Source organism: Oreochromis niloticus, linkage group LG8 (assembly GCF_001858045.2).
Source record: "Oreochromis niloticus isolate F11D_XX linkage group LG8, O_niloticus_UMD_NMBU, whole genome shotgun sequence".
In the NCBI taxonomy this organism is placed as follows: Eukaryota; Metazoa; Chordata; class Actinopteri; order Cichliformes; family Cichlidae; genus Oreochromis; species Oreochromis niloticus.
In genome coordinates, this window is record NC_031973.2 from 1779726 (window position 1) to 1796843 (window position 17118).

At 42.1% G+C, this 17118-nt stretch overlaps 2 protein-coding genes across 4 annotated transcripts; both read left to right on the forward strand.

Annotated features, from left to right (window-relative positions):
- The first annotated feature begins 407 nt into the window (after nt 1-407).
- On the forward strand, nt 408-3695 carry cox11 (cytochrome c oxidase assembly homolog 11 (yeast)). 3 transcript variants are annotated; one of them, XM_005471553.4, is made up of 5 exons: nt 408-534; nt 1573-1904; nt 1979-2134; nt 2212-2337; nt 2626-3695. In XM_005471553.4, exons 2-5 carry the CDS (start codon nt 1602-1604, stop codon nt 2812-2814), a joined length of 774 nt encoding a protein of 257 aa, XP_005471610.1. In that variant the 5' UTR covers nt 408-534; nt 1573-1601; the 3' UTR covers nt 2815-3695. The 3 variants fall into 3 exon arrangements, with proteins under 3 accessions (XP_005471610.1, XP_003449497.1, XP_025765695.1); XM_003449449.5 differs by having other exon boundaries at nt 440-599; XM_025909910.1 differs by having other exon boundaries at nt 452-638.
- A 5502-nt stretch (nt 3696-9197) lies between these two features.
- On the forward strand, nt 9198-11426 carry LOC100696281 (stonustoxin subunit beta-like; the record flags this gene model as incomplete). Its single annotated transcript, XM_025909950.1, has 2 exons — nt 9198-10689; nt 10878-11426. Coding segments are annotated over 2 exons (2034 nt in total), but the record flags the coding sequence as incomplete, so codon positions are not given.
- Nucleotides 11427-17118: the final 5692 nt, after the last annotated feature.

The window sequence follows — 17118 nt, forward strand, 5'->3', positions numbered from 1 at the left end:
ATGGAAATGAGTACAGCGCTTGTGCAGGTCTGTCAGGCTTTAAATATCAGGGGTGATTTGTGACAGAAGGAGAGCAGCAAGAGTGAAAGGGACAGTTTATAGATGGTTGGAGACGGTGGAGGCCAAGCTGAAGATGTTCAGATCTTCATTCCTAATTTGCATATTTTGGCAATTTTCCTTAAAATCACATTTTAAATGTAAAATCTGGTTTATTTCTGTCTAATTTTCTCTTTTGTTCTTTAAAAATATTTATTTATTGGTTAGCTTATTTATATTTTAGGTGCTTATAATGAAAACCAATTAACTACAAACCACTCCTCTTATTCTGGTATTTTTACAGTGAAGTTTGTGTTAAACAACATTTCTCAGTGGATAAATTCAGTCACGTGATCCGTTACCCTGCGGAACTCTGCCGGCGGAACGCTCCGCTTGTTGCTATGGGGCGGTGGGGACTACATTGTGTGCTACACCGAAGTGTTTCCGGAAAACATGTTTGGTAACTGAGCAGAGGTGAATGTCGAAGAAACTCCACAGGTAACTAAACCATGAAGCTCCCACTGAGCTTCTGTAGTTAGTCCACAGTTGGAGTTTAACAGCAGGTGAGTGAACCGCGTGACGTGTGCCGTCAGCCGCTGCAGGTGTGTGTGTGTGTGTCAGGTGTGTTTGTGTGTTTGCTGTCAGATCGCTTTATCTAAAATCAGATTTATTGAGTGCAGATCTGTGAAGCTGATGATCCCCGATAACGTTTCTGCTCTTTGTGTTTAAATCAGCTACAAACCTCTAACTAAGAGTCGTTAAATTCAGACTGGGCTCTGTTTTACGACGCGGACTCACACAGCAAAAGATCAGTGACACGTTTTCATGATTATCGGTGTCCGTGGAAATATTCGGCGAAGGATGCTTTTGAAAGGCTGAATAAAAGCAGGAAGAAAACTGTTTCCCGTGGCGATGATCGGCTGGAAGAGAAGGTCATCGATACTTTCGACTCGGTTACCTTTAAGGAGTTGATGCTTATCAAGTGTCACATTGGCCGACTTGAAGAGTGACGTTTTCTCTCGCCGGATGTGTATTTATTAAATATGTATTTATTTTTACATTTGTAAGACAAGTTTCTTAAAAGTGGACCTTTTGTAAATGTAGTTTGGGGGCTTAACGCAGTTTAGCTCAGTGTACTGCTAACACTTCCACACTAACACAGTGTGTAATGTGCGGAATTAAAGAGTGACTTTTAAGAATGTGGAAAAGCTGTTTGATAAGCTTTTAGCACTTTAAGAACTTTTGTTACCGGGCAAAGTTTCTAAATGTGCACATTTTTGAAGTAGAGTGCAGGTGAATATAAAATACAAGCTCAGTTTACAGACTGTGACGTGCCAACATAAAGTCACCAACTTTCAAATTATTCCGTGACCTCTGAATAGTCGGTGCTGTTTGGCGTGGTGACATAAAATCGTGTAGTTTTTGAATGGAGTTTGGTTCATTGTGGTTTTCACTTGCTGCTTTCACCTGAGGAGTTAACATGTAGAGAGCGTGTGTTCCTGTGTATTCCACACTAACACTCTGATTGTTGTGCAGGTGAGTCTCAGGTGTGACTGACTGCAGCCATGTTGCTGCCTCTGCTGCTGCGGCCGCCCCTCTGCCTTCCTCAGGCCTCGGCGGTATTAACGCGATGCGTCCGGATGCTTCGCTGTGGCGCTCCAAGGGGGCTGCACTCTCAGGCTAAGAACTTCCTGTGGCAGTGGCGTCCTCAGCGCCACCAGGCTCGGGGGCGGAGCAGGAAGACCCAGAGTCAGGAGGAGGAGTGGAGGAACAGGAACAAGACTGCGCTGACCTACATCGCTGCAGCCGGCGTGGGAATGATCGGCCTGGCATACGCCGCAGTGCCGCTGTATCGACTCTACTGCCAGGTGAGCGCGCACACACACACACACACACACACAGCTGCTGAGAGCTCGTGTGAACGCTCAGCTTCTGTCACCAGGCAACAGGGCTCGGCGGCACGGCGGTGGCCGGACACGACACGGAGCAGGTGGCGATGATGACGCCGGTGAAGGAGCGCGTCATCAAGGTGACGTTCAACGCCGACACGCACGCCAGCATGCAGTGGAACTTCAGACCGCAGCAGACGGAGATCTTCGTAAGACTTCACGCTCCATCTTCATCCTTCATCACTTCCTCCTCCTCCTCTTCCTCACGCAAACGCTCTGTCCTCAGGTGGTTCCCGGGGAGACAGCGCTGGCGTTCTACAGAGCCAAGAACCCCACAGACAAACCAATCATCGGCATCTCCACCTACAACGTGGTGCCCTTTGACGCCGGACAGTACTTCAACAAGATCCAGGTAATCAATAATCAGTCACATGATCAATCAATGGCACAACACACTCCACACTGGACAGGTGAGCAGGAGGTTGAGAGGCGGGGCACACCTGGACAGGTGGCCGGTGTGTCGCAGGACAAACACACACACTCTTTGATTCACACCTACATGGATGTGTTTGGACTGTGGGAGAGAGCCCTACACGGAGAAACTCCAAGTCCTCTCAGGACGTAAAGCCGCGGCGTTGGCAGGTGATCCGAGCTGGTCGCTATCACACGTAACATGTGATCTGTGCTCGTGTGTCTGCAGTGTTTCTGCTTCGAGGAGCAGCGCCTGAACCCTCACGAGGAGGTGGACATGCCCGTCTTCTTCTACATCGACCCCGAGTTCGACAACGACCCGCGGATGGCCCGAGTGGACACCATCACGCTGTCCTACACCTTCTTCGAGGCCAAAGAGGGTCAGAAGCTTCCTCTGCCCGGATACAGCTACAGCTGAGCGAAGGCTCCGCCTTTCTCCAAGGAAACGAAGAAAAAAACAGTTCGGATAATCGAGACTCTTGGCTCTGTCTGACGTCGCATTAAAAGTTTACGCTGATCATCAAACGTCCCGACGGAGGAGCTCTGTACGCCGGAGAGTCGAAGCATTTCCAGGAAGTTACAACATGAAAAAGTACAAGAAAAAAATCCACGCTTTCAAAAACAAGAATCACACATGTTGGAGAAAAATTAATTATATATGATAATAAACCAAAATTTTACAAGTGTATAAAATTTAAAAAATCTGTGAAAAATATTAAAAGTTATTAAAAAAATAGAAAAAAACTGAAGCGATCAAAGAAAATTACATTTATGGGAAAAATTAAACAAATTATGAGAAAAAACCTAAACCTGAAACAACAACATGAAACTTACCTTCATGTTTTCATTAACAGATGCACCGTTAATTATTATTATGATTATTTTAATTATTTGTTTTTTACTCTGTTTTCCTGGTTTCTGTCCCACCTCCTGTTGTTCCAAAGTTTCCTTTCAGCTCTTCATCAGTTCTCAAACATTTAGGGAACTTTTATGCCTGGAGGAAAAACACAGCGTGCACCGTGTGGATGTACATGTACACATATACAGGTACGCATTTAAGCCTGTGCCTGTAACGATATAAATATTTAATAAATGTGGTTGGAAATAAAGTCAAATTAAAGAGAGCGTTGTGGTGAACATATGTAGAGTACGTGTTTACTCAGATACTGTTCTGCGTATTCTAACATGTTGTCCTGTTTTTACTTTCATTATTTAAAGATGACTGAGAGTTTCACAGCTGAGTATTCTCGCAGGATGTTTCCTGTCAGTCGAATCAAACAAATAAAAAAATGTATTTCACAGTTTTTATTTTTTCAGAGTCGGACAGTCGTGGACAGTTTGAACACCAGGGGGCAGCAGAGGAAAAGTGACCTAAACTCAGAGGTCTTTTTACTGCTTTGTGTCGGCACAGACTGAACTTACACTTACATTTAACTGCAGAACCAACCAAAGAGTTTATTTTACTTTATGTACGTTCAAAGAAGATGCTCTGACATGTCTAAGCTTTGATATATTTTAGGACCTGATCAAAATCGTCTGGTCCTGATCGTCAGGTTGTTAAATTATGCAAATGCAATCTGAGCTCAACAACAGATGAATTATTTTATCATCTAACATTCATTTAACTAAAAGCCAAACTGCAGCAGCAGCGTGAGTTAAACGGCCTCCACCCAGCAGCTCGTAGAACCTTCAGAGCGTGAAACTGCACGAACAGACAGGTTGTTGAATTTACACTCAAGGGTTTTAAACTGATGCCTGCATGAAGTGAAGTTATTTATTCACCACAAGAACAGACAATTAACAACCTGAGAAAACTAGAACTAAATTAAAGAATTAATAAGAAAACTCTTTTTCTAGTGCAAAGCCTACGTTTGGAGAACTTTGGGAAAAATTCGTTGCTAACCGGTTAAAACTAAACAAAGAAAGAATAACTATTAATTCTATAAACTGAAAGCATTACTCATGATCCACAACAAAGAAGTCTTTTGAAGACTTTAACGAAGCTTTATGTCACAGATTAATCCATCCGATGCCGATAATGAAGAATTTCTCAACTATCTAAATCTACCAAAACTAGAGGACGGACAGGTTGCGGCTCTGGATTCACCTTTTTTTTTTCTTTTCTTTTTTGACAATTTTATTTTGGATTTTCAAAATACAAAGCAAAAACAAACCCAAAAACAAGCAGGCTCAGATGCGTTGCAGAAAAAACAATTAATTCAGACAAACACGCACATCGCAGAACAGCACAGGACAGAATACCAAAAGCTGGAATAGATGAGAGTTTACAAATCTGGGCCCAGTTTAGCCCAGTCTGGCCTTCAAAGTGTTCCAGACATTCAAAAGAGACTCTTTACAGTCTTTGCTGATCTTTTCCATTTGTATTATGGACATCATGTCTGTTACCTTCAACTGAAAGGAAGGAGGAGTGGGGTAGGTAGCCAGGAGCAGCTCTGATGTCGGAGAACATCCAAAAATTACAAGTTCAGGTTGTAGGGGCTTCATATATGCCCTGGAATACCAGTGAAATATTTTAGACCAAAAGCCTGTTGATGAAGGACAAGACCAAAAAGCATGAAACAACGCCTGTCACACATTGGGGCGATAGAGGGATGAATCTTGTGCAGTCAGATTTTAAATTGAATTAATTGGTGTCTACTGTTTATGGAGCCAGAGTGGATTTTAGACAAACACTTACTCCACATAGATTCAGACACCTTCATCCCTGGGTCATTCTCCCAGGAGCATGCGTCACGATGGAATCACCAAATAACTGTACAATTTTTGTGATGTCTGGAATCAGATGGGCTCGTGAGTCTTTCATAGATGCCACGCTCCAATGGGAGAATTGCAAAGTCTTCAGCCTTTGATTGGATGTAATGCCTGACCTGCAGATATCTATAAAAATGTATTTCCCTTTGAGTTGACCAAATGAAGAAAATTTGCTATCAGTATCCTTGTCCTTAATAGACACTAAGCCCTTTTCTCTCCACTCGTGATAACCTTTGTCTTGCCAAGGAGGAATAAAATCATGGTTGAAGCATACTGGTGTCTGTACAGATGTGTCTGGATTACTTTAAATTATGTGTCACCTCTTTTAATATGTGAACCTCACGAAGCCCTACACTAGCACCCACGTTTGTCAGTATGGTAACCGAAATTCACGAGATCACATCTCCAAACATGAACTCTGCCATCGTTAACCTTCTTCTTAAACCAGGCAAAGACCCCACACTGCCATCCAGCTAATGACAATCTCACCCATAAATTTAGAACTTAATTTGCCTTAAATTAATAGAAAGAAATCACTCCATAGTACAGCCTCATCAGACAGGTTTTATCAAGGGCAGACACTCAGCTAATAATGCACAGAGTAATTAATGTAATAGAGTAATTAATGTAATAGATTATTGCTCCATCAACAAATTAGAAACTACAGTTGCCTCCTTAGACGCAGAGAAAGCGTTTGGCTGGGTAAACTGGGAATTTTTATCAGCAGTTCTTCAAATTTGGAAGAATTGAAATTTCAATCTAAAGAGGGGCACCAGAGAGGGCTGCCCCCCCCCCTCCCTTTACTTTTTGTTATTTTTATCAACAAATCTGACCAAATGTAGATATTAAAGGAGTTCAAACTGAAAATTCAGACCATAAAATAAGCCTCTGCCACTGGGGGGAGGGAGAGGGCGTCGATGAGCACTGCTGACCAACAGCCTTGTGCTCGTGTCGCATTTCTCCCCTCAAATTTAATAGCACTCTGGTTTTCACACAGTCATACTCACTTTCCATGTCTGATTCACTCCCGTTGGCTATGGGAGGGCACCTATCCACGCTTCAGAAGGTGGATGGATGTTTCTCTGGGCGTGTGACCAGGCCTGGGTCTGGGAGTCGCTGGACCTTGACCCGTCTGGGACATTGTTACAGAGGGCGGGGCATCCCCCTCCCTGCTGCTGCCCACTGGTTGTCCTTGGGAAAGCGTTCAGAGCATAATTCTACAGCTGTTGGACAGGATAGGTTAAAAAACTGTAACTTTAAATATCCTACATGATTTTTAATTTCATTGAGTGTATCAAACACTATTTTTGCATCAGTAAGTAATGACCACAATATTTCTCATTAATGATGTGAATTTAAAGACTTGAAGCCCCGGGAGTCTGTGTGCAGCAGGCACAGTCCTTGCTATAATGTTCTAAGCCTTTCTTGGATGGATTCTGAGAACCTCAGTTGATGCAATTGAAATTTTTATTAGCTTATTTTTCACGGAGCTACAAACTTGTCTTGACTTTTAAACTGTACAAATAAGTATTTAAGAAACTTACATAAAGTGTGAAAACTATGACATAAAAACATGTTTAATGTTGCTAACCTGACATTTTGACATATTTTAATACTTTTCAAAGCAATGCAAAAGTGTTGAACCAGCTCCCGACCAATCAAGTGTGGACTTTCAAGGAGTTAAAAAACAAAACAAACCCTCTTAGAAAGCACTGCAGTCTTATCAGTATCACTGTCATTTACAATAGTTCAGTCGTGTCTGACTTCAAGGAAATTTGGCAAAACATCTGAGTCAGCAACCAAAAATATGTTTGCATCAGATAACAGGCTGTACACATAGTATGGGGAGCTAAACAACAGAGAAAAAACATTATCTGTGGGTGTACAAATGTTCTTTCTCATGTATCTGATTTGCTATCATCCTCTCACATCATCACGCCCCTAGCATCCAGGACACACCGCACAAGACGCTGCATGCAGACATACTTTGTTATTCAGACATCAGATGGTACTTTTTGGCTCAGTTTCAAGTTTTATTTGAACAAACCAACAAAGTGCTTACATCACATGTTTCCACTTATCTGATTTACGTGGAAGAGCAGCAGTTATTTTCATGAGGCTGCAGTCTGCAAGAGTGAAAGGGTCATAAACTTCAGTAAAGTGCCTCTAACTGCACTGACACCAGAATAATCATTCAAATAATAGTTTTCAAAATTAGAGCTTTTATTTCACTACTGAAAGATCTTTTTAATATGATGATTAAAATGCATAAATACAAAACTACAAAATGCTCCCACATAAATGAGAGTACAGCATTTAGTGTATGGGGTCAAAGGTCATGAACTTCTATGACGTGGCAAAAGATTTTGGTTCAGTTTAACCCAAGTCTCACAGTCCACGTGACCTTGTAGCGGTTGGTGGTTAACATGAAGGACGGAAAAAACAACCAGCACAGACTTCAGCTGTTTTCCAGAGCTCTGAATACATTTATTTTACAGACACAAAGGTTCAGCACTCTCACCAGCATCTTAACATGATTATCCCAGGCCTTCAGGAAGCTGACCTCAAAAGAGAGAGTGGTTAGTGGACCAAAACTTCCTATCAGACACTGCGAGGGGGCGTGCTTCACCTTAGTGAGGGAGATGCTTCCCAGCGCCCTCACAGACCTCTGTTATGATGCTGAGCTGGAAAGTAGCTTTTTATCTGCTTGAAAAATCAATGATTCATATATTTACTTTTATATATTAAAAATGTCTCTTCCTGGACCCGGACAGGAGTTTCTGGAACAGTACTCTAAAAGCAGTCTGATTTTTACACCAGGGGTCCCCAACCTTTTTTGCGCCACGGACCGGTTTATGTCCGACAGTATTTTCACGGACCGGCCTTAAAGGTGTCGTGGATAAATACAATAAAATAAACCCAGTACAAAAAAAAGAAGATAACACATGGGCATCTCCGAAGACATTAGAGCACTTATGCAAATATGTGATGTCTTGATAAATCGAGCAGACATTTGAAGTTTACACAGCAACATTCTGGCATGAAAATATCTTAAAAGTTTATTTTGTGACCCAGAAAGAGTAATATTTCAAACTCCGCCACTCTGTGTTCCTCCGCCACTGCCTCGTTTGAGTTTTGGACGAAATGGATTCTGGGATATTGCATTTCGTCATTTCGATCTGATTGGAGACCAAAACAGCCAATCAGATTTTTTTGCATCCAAGTCTGTGATTGGCTGGTTTTGTGGCACAAATATAACCGCGTACAGAAAGAGTTGAGCGCGCACGGGCAGAAATGTTGAGAGCGCGAGCAACACATTGCGAGCGAGCGCAAATGGAAAAAACTGAGCGAGAGGGGCTGCTATTGTGTGTGTGTATGTGTGTGTGTGTGTGTGTGTGTGTGTGGATAATAGCAAACACTGAAATACATTTTTTGCACGCAGTAATGAATTTTGTTCACTGAAATTTAGCTTTTCTTCGCTCAAAATAAATTTTTCCTCAAAATGCGACACTTGCACCTGCAAATGTTTTTTACGTGTGCTCAGAATAGTGGCACAAAAATAACGCCATAAGCCACCCCCTATTACACCAGTGAACATCCAGGGTTTGGACACTGAAACGGTGGAGGAGTATAAATACCTGGGTGTTCACCTCAATAACAAACTGGACTGGTCCACGAACACAAATGCACTTTACAAAAAGGGTCTAAGTTGTCAGAAACTGGGCACTCCAGCACTTGCGGAGGATGAGGCCCCAGGACCCGAGGCCCCTGAGAACATTACACTTAGACTTTTATGCACCCTATATTTGGTTTTGGTTAACAGTGTTCTTTGAGAGATACTAGTTAAGTCTATTAGGTTAAATGTTGTGCTGAGGCTGTCATTTTCAGGATCTGCATGTTAAAATGATCACTATAATTATTTTATCTGAATTGAAAATCGAATCAGAAAAAAAAGTAGTGGAGTTTTTTGTTCTTCTGAACAATAAAGTTTATAAAACCTTTTTTTCCACTTACACATTGTTATTTTTTATATCTTCTGCAGATTTCACACTGTGGGACAAAGAAAATATTAGAAACAACAGCACTAGGCAGAATCAGACCAGCAGTGCATATCACATTACTGCATCAGACTCCATTGAGTCCAAGTCTTCTCTGCTGGATGTTAGCGCTTCTCTCAAAGCCAGTATCCTGGGGGGGCTGATTGAAGTCGGAGGCTCTGCCAGCTATCTGAATGACAACAAGAAGTTCAAGAACCAGAGCAGAGTGACGCTTCAGTTCAAAGCTACGACTGCATATGAACGACTGACAATGACTCACCTTGAAGCAAAGAACAGGCAACTGCAAGAAATCATTAAGAAAAGCAGCTCAACACACGTAGTCACAGGCATCCTTTATGGGGCAAATGCTTTCTTTGTGTTTGACAGCGAGAAGCTGGAGAGCAGCAGTGTTCAGAACATCGGGGCCGGCATGGAAGCTGCGATTAAGAAGATTCCATCATTTGACTTTGAGGCAAAAGTTGACGTCAAGCTGAGTAAAGAAGAAAAAGCTGTGACTGATAAATTCTCCTGCAAATTCTATGGAGACTTCATTCTCGACAGCAACCCTTCAACATTTGAAGATGCAGTGAAGACCTACTCACAGCTTCCAAAGCTCCTTGGAGGAAATGGAGAGAAAGCAGTTCCTGTCAAAGTGTGGCTGACACCGCTGAAGAAACTGGACCCAACTGCTGAAGAGATGAAGGGAGAGATTTGTGTCGGGTTACTGAGGAAAGCTGAGAATGCTCTAGAAATCATCAAAGAAATGGAAATGAGATGCAATGACTCTCTGGATGAAGACGTGGTTCAGAGTTTTCCACAGATTCACAAAAAGTTTAGCCATTTCCAAAACCTCTGTGAAGATTATGCAAAAAAGCTCAGACAGGCCATGGAGGAGAAAGTTCCTGCCATCCGTGAGGGTAAAGAAGACAAGACTTCACTGGAGAAACTCTTAGACGACCAGGAGAAGTCACCATTCAGTCTGGAGAACTTAGACAAGTGGTTAGATAATACAGAGAGAGAAATCAACGTCATCAGGTCCTGTGTGGAAGCAATGAAGGGGATAAAAATCACTAAAGATGAGTCCGAGTTCGACAGAGCGGTTCTTGCTCAGGATGTAGACGATGTCCTGAGCTTTGTTTTCACCTCTGTGGAAACTGACGACCCCTACCTGGACCAGATGGAAAAGTATCTCCACAGCCATGATTCACATAATAAAAGCTTCACTCCACCAACTAAAGACCACTGGTTCTTCTCAGCTGAAGTGGTAGCCAACCTGAGACAGAAAGCTGAAGAGTTCTGCAGCATGGCCAAAGGCCTGAAGAGCAGCAGCAGGTTTAGTTTCATTGTGGCATCAGAAACAAATAAGAAATACAAAGGAGCAACCATCTACCACTACAGGAAGGGCCGTCGGGTCACTGAAGACTTTTCAAAGCCTGCTGTTCCTCATGTGGAAAACGTTAAAGACAGACAAAAGCTAATGTGGTGTAAGTCCACTTTAATCCACTTGTTTCATCTTTCAGAAATAATATAATTTTTACTCCTAATTAGCATGCTGATTAGAATTATTAAAGGCTTAATGTGCATGCTGACATTATTGTATGTGAGTCTGGTGTTCTAAAGTGGAATGGATAATAATGATTAGTAAGTATGTGACTCTCTTTCTGCCATTTCGACGCCTGTGACCTCACCTTGGACCCAAACACTGCAAACAACTACCTGATTCTGTCTGAGGACAACAAGAAGGCAACGTGTGGAACATGGCAGACATATTCTGACTGTCCTGAGAGATTTGATACGATGACTCAGGTTCTGTGCAGGGAGGGGCTGACTGGGCACCATTACTGGGAAGTGGAGTGGAGTACTGGTTCTAGTAATAACGTTGGTGTAGCTGTTACGTACCAAAGCATTGTAAGGAAGGGGAAGAGTGACGAGGCAGCGCTCGGTTCTAATACCAAATCCTGGTATTTTGGTGTATATGAGCAAGAGCTCAATGCTTGGCATAATGGTAAAGTGTGGAATGGCACTCTTCCCAGTACCGGCTGCAGCAGAGTCGGAGTGTTTCTTGATTGGCCTGCTGGCACTCTGTCTTTCTACAAAGTCTCCCATAACACACTGAATCACTTCTACACCTTCCGCACCACCTTCACAGAGGCTGTGTACCCAGGCCTCTGGATATACAACACATCCAATTATGCTGCCCTACGCCCAGTTTAATTAGAGCAGCAGAGTCAGTGACATTATTCTCAGTTGTCTAAGGAGCTTGGAAAGAAAAGCGTCTGGACTTCTTTAAGTTTCCTTGAAGACGTTTCATCCGAAAAGCTTCTGTCAGGGTTCCTGGGTCGGTGACCCAGTGTTTTCAGTTTTGTCACGTTTAGGTTATGTTGCCACATCAATGTCCTCACTTCCTGTTTTTCCCATGTCAGCTTGTGTCATTAGTCAGATTATGTTCAGCCCTGTACTCACCCGTTTCCAATCATTGTCATCATTCAACCTGTATATTTAAGCTCCTCGGTTTCACCAGTTCTTTGTCGTGTCATTGATGTTAATGTTATGTTGTCGTTTCCACCTGCATTCAGTCAGTCCTTCATTCATTCCTTCATTCAGTCAGTCGTCCAGCCAGCCAGTCCTATCCTGCTTCTGTTCTGTTTGTTCAATTCAATTCAATTCAATTCAATTCAATTTTATTTATATAGCGCCAAATCACAACAAAAGTCGCCTCAAGGCGCTTTATATTGTACAGTAGATAGCACAATAATAAATACAGAGAAAAACCCAACAATCATATGACCCCCTATGAGCAAGCACTTTGGTGACAGTGGGAAGGAAAAACTCCCTTTTAACAGGAAGAAACCTCCGGCAGAACCAGGCTCAGGGAGGGGCGGGGCCATCTGCTGTGATTGGTTGGGGTGAAGGAAGGAAGACAGGATAAAGACATGCTGTGGAAGAGAGACAGAGGTTAATAACAGATATGATTCGATGCAGAGAGGTCTATTAACACATAGTGAGTGAGAAAGGTGACTGGAAAGGAAAAACTCAATGCATCATGGGAATCCCCGGCAGCCTACGTCTATTGCAGCATAACTAAGGGAGGATTCAGGGTCACCTGGTCCAGCCCTAACTATATGCTTTAGCAAAAAGGAAAGTTTGAAGCCTAATCTTGAAAGTAGAGATAGTGTCTGTCTCCTGAATCCAAACTGGAAGCTGGTTCCACAGAAGAGGGGCCTGAAAACTGAAGGCTCTGCCTCCCATTCTACTTTTAAATACTCTAGGAACAACAAGTAGGCCTGCAGTGTGAGAGCGAAGTGCTCTAATAGGGTGATATGGTACTACAAGGTCATTAAGATAAGATGGGGCCTGATTATTTAAGACCTTGTATGTGAGGAGCAGGATTTTGAATTCAATTCTGGATTTAACAGGAAGCCAATGAAGGGAAGCCAAAACAGGAGAAATCTGCTCTCTCTTTCTAGTCCCTGTCAGGACTCTTGCTGCAGCATTTTGGATAAGCTGAAGGCTTTTCAGGGAGTTTTTAGGACATCCTGATAATAATGAATTACAGTCGTCCAGCCTGGAAGTAATGAATACATGAACTAGTTTTTCAGCATCACTCTGAGACAGGATATTTCTAACTTTAGAGATGTTGCGCAAATGGAAGAAAGCAGTCTTACATATTTGTTTAATATGTGCATTGAAGGACATGTCCTGGTCAAAAATGACTCCAAGTTTCCTCACAGCATTACTGGAGGCCAAGGTAATGCCATCCAGAGTAAGAATCTGGTTAGATACCATATTTCTAAGATTTTCAGGGCCGAGTACAATAACCTCAGTTTGATCTGAATTAAGAAGCAGAAAGTTAGCGGCCATCCAGGTCTTTATGTCTTTAAGACATTCCTGCAGTTTAACTAATTGGTGTGTGTTACCTGGCTTCATGGACAGATAGAGCTGCGTGTCATCTGCATAGCAGTGAAAATTTATGCTATGTCTTCTAATGATGCTGCCTAAGGGAAGCATGTATAATGTAAACAGAATTGGTCCTAGCACTGAACCCTGTGGAACACCATAATTGACCTCAGTGTGTGAAGAGGACTCTCCATTTACATGTACAAATTGGAGTCTATTAGATAGATATGATACAAACCACTGCAGTGCAGTACCTGTAATACCTACAGCATGTTCTAATCGCTCTAATAGGATATTATGGTCGACAGTATCAAACGCAGCACTGAGGTCTAGCAGGACAAGCACAGAGATGAGTCCACTGTCAGAGGCCATAAGAAGATCATTTGTAACCTTCACTAAAGCTGTTTCTGTGCTGTGATGAGCCCTGAAACCTGACTGAAACTCTTCAAATAAGCCATTCCTCTGCAGATGATCTGTTAGCTGTTTGACAACTACTCTTTCAAGGATGTTTGATATGAAAGGAAGGTTGGAGATTGGCCTATAATTAGCTAAGACAGCTGGGTCTAGAGATGCTTTTTAAGTAAAGGTTTAACTACAGCCAGCTTGAAGGCCTGTGTTCACTCCGCTGACAATAAACACCAACCTCCACCTACCTACCAGTGAGTCCAGCGTTTGGGTCCGCCTTCTCTCATCCACGACACCAGCCTGACAGCTTCTTTAGTTCTAAGAGCAACTGCTGGAGAGTCCTAAATTTTAAGTCCTGTGGGAGTGTCCCCCCAAGAGGATCTGTTCATCCTCTATCTAATCACATGAGCCAAGGTGTGAAAACAATGAGCCAAGGTTTTGGGTGAACCCATTGTGAAACTTAGCCCCACTCTATCATGTGATTGACTGAGATCAATTTGGGATTTTCCACCAGTTGCTCTTAGAACTGAAGAAGCTTCTCGGATGAAATGTCTTCAATAAAACTTAGCCCAGGTGCTTTTCATTCCAAGCTCCTTAGACTACGATGACCTGGATGACTGAGAACCTTCACAGACATTATTCTTACCATATTCTTACCTATAAGGTGCACCTAAAACCCTTTGATTTTCTCTAAAATCCACAGTGCATCTTATGTATGAATTCTGGTTGTGCTTACTGACCTCGAACCGATTTTATGTGGTACACAGCGCTCAAAAATCTGTCAAAAATGTTTTAGTCTTACTTTGATAAGCTACGAAGCCGCACCGCTTGATGGATTGTGGGACCATTACGGCTACCGTAGTCAGGAGCCTGGCGGAGTAATCTGGGTCCTAAACTCCGTCAGCTTCAGGTCCCAAAGTCAAATGAACACTGCAGCATCACTGAGAGTTAAAAAATGTCTAAATTCTTTCATCTTTAATAAAATGATCAGCGTTGCTGCTTTACCAGCTGTAATAATTAAGTTTAACATCCAGGCATCCATGAAAACAGGATTTATCACATTTAACAGAGTTAGAAGTTAGCAGGAAGTTAGCTCACTAGCTTCCACCTAAACATGATATAGCATGTTCTGACTGAGAGATTTCTGAAACATTCAAACGTACAGCTCTGCTATCACTTCCAACATAAATGAAGACAGAAAACTAAACAGCAGTGAAGTTTGTAGGGTTACTGAAGTTGGGCTAGCTGGTATATAATGATGTGCTACGTGATCGCTAGCGACACAGCTATGTTAGCATAGCATGAACAGTGAAGCTGGAGGATGAACGCTAACTTTTTTCCACTCGATAAAAGTTAACGTGAGGGTTCCCGATGGTTAGGGACAAATGCAATCGCATGGCAGGATGCTGTAAACGGACCAAACTTCAGTCAGGAGAACAACTGAGATAATCCATCCACAATACGAGGTTAGTCATTCATATACTGCAACAACATGGGAATAGAGCAGCTGGAGAGAATTCAGCATTAATGAATCAATGGTACAGAAGTGGAGGAAGCAAGAAGAATGAGTTGAGTAAAGTTTGACTTATCTGACTGTTTTGTTTCGCTTAATGTGCCTTATTGTCCGAAAAATACGGTACTTCTTGATCGCTTGTGAACTTTTTTCCTTTTTAAAAAAAATAAAATAAATCACAGCTACATGATGTATTTGACATGAAATCACTATTAAAGGTTTGTGTAGAGTATATAAGTATAATCTCATTCAAGTGTTATTGACAAAATAAGAGAAATCTTAAGTTTACTCTGAGGCTTCACACTTAATAATTAATAATTATCTTCCATTATTATAGCTTCTGTTAATTAGGGGGACATTGGGTATCAGTGATCTACATAACGCTAGAATCATTTTCTTTTTAAAAATATTCTTGAGGATCAGTTAATCTCTTGAAAGAACGGCTAAAAATGTAGTGATGGTTGTTGGTTGTTGTTCCAGTAAAGCATTTATCATTTTTCTCGCATGTTCCTGTCAACAGCTGTTAATGTGACAAACCTAAAATAATGTCTGTGTGAAATTTACTGTATATGAATATCAAAGTGATGCAACAAACAAATGTCACGGCAGTTTGGTGTGACACTGACACCTGCTGGATGTCATCAATAAAGCTGAATCCTGAGTTGAACACTGTTTGCTGCTTCCTGTTTGTTGGATACCGAAGTCAGGAGTTAAACTTTATTTAAAAATCATAAAGGAGAAAAGATAAATTCAAAGCTTTAAAGTCTGACCTCAAACAGTCCTGACAGGTTGAAAGGATGTTTTCATATTTACAGTAGTCACTAATTTATATCTGCTGTTGCTGTTATTTAGGGTGACCAACCGTCCTCTTTCCCCTGAACATGTCCACTTTTCACGTTCTGTCCGGGGCGTCCGGGGGGATTTTCGAGGTTGATAAAAATGTCCAGGTTTTCCTGTATTCCGACAGAGGACCCATGTGTGTGACGTCATCCCCAAACTGCTGTTTTGTGAGCGCTTGTTCTGCGCTCACAGACGGGACAGACAGCACGCAGCAACGCGCCTAATGATGTTTCATCTTTCAGACGAACTGCAAAAGAAATTTCCCTCGTACCGACCACAGCTGGACTGGCCACCGGTGGGCCGATGGTGATTTTTCGTTTTTACGGACTGATGGTTTTGTTGTTGTTGTTGCTGCTGCTGTAACGGTATAAACAACAAAAGGTGATGGATTGGCCAGATGCTGGCCAATGTGTAAAAAACAGTTGTTTGGTGGTGTCTATGGTGGAGCTTCCACAGAGGCCAGCAGGTGGATGAGGGAAAGGGGAGGCAGGAGGAGGAGAGACCCGAGGCGGCCGCCAGTCCGAGTGTCAGGCAATGTTCCCTCTAATTCACACCAATGTGTGAATGGGTGGATGACTGGATGTGTAAAGCGCTATACAAATACAGACCATTTACCGTTTAATTTTTCATGTGTCTGAGCGAACACACAAACTCCCTGAGCGTCCCTTGGACCACTGTGAGCGACATCAGACGTGTGCACTGTGGTCACGCCAGCATCTAATCCATCCAAGTTACATGGTTTATTAAAATGATCAAATCACAGCATTTACATTTATGTTAGACTACTTTTAATTAACTGCTTTATCCCACTTACAATGAAAATTAAAAAAAATCCTGTTCATGACCTGTGTAGTATGTTAACACTATTGGAAGTAAAAATAACTTGAACTCCAATTTTGAAAACACAACTTTCTTTCTTTTTTCCATAAAGCTCTGACTTGTATTATGAGTCTGTGGTCTGGGAGAGAGTCCTGTAACTCTGTCTGCAAAATACAGTATATAATGACCAATGTTGGGCAATTAATTATATAGTTACTACTTCAAAAAAGTAACTCAGTTTGGCAAACAACAAAGTTTTTTGCAGCTATTTATTTTTTTAAATGCAGCCAAGGCGTTTTTAAATAAACATTTCAAACTATTTACAGAACAATCAGCTGTTCTGCATCAAATCTGATGCCACACAAATTATTTGTGCCACTCCAAAAATTAATTTCTGTCCACTATGAGATAAAGGAGAACAACAGCCTGATACCTGCAG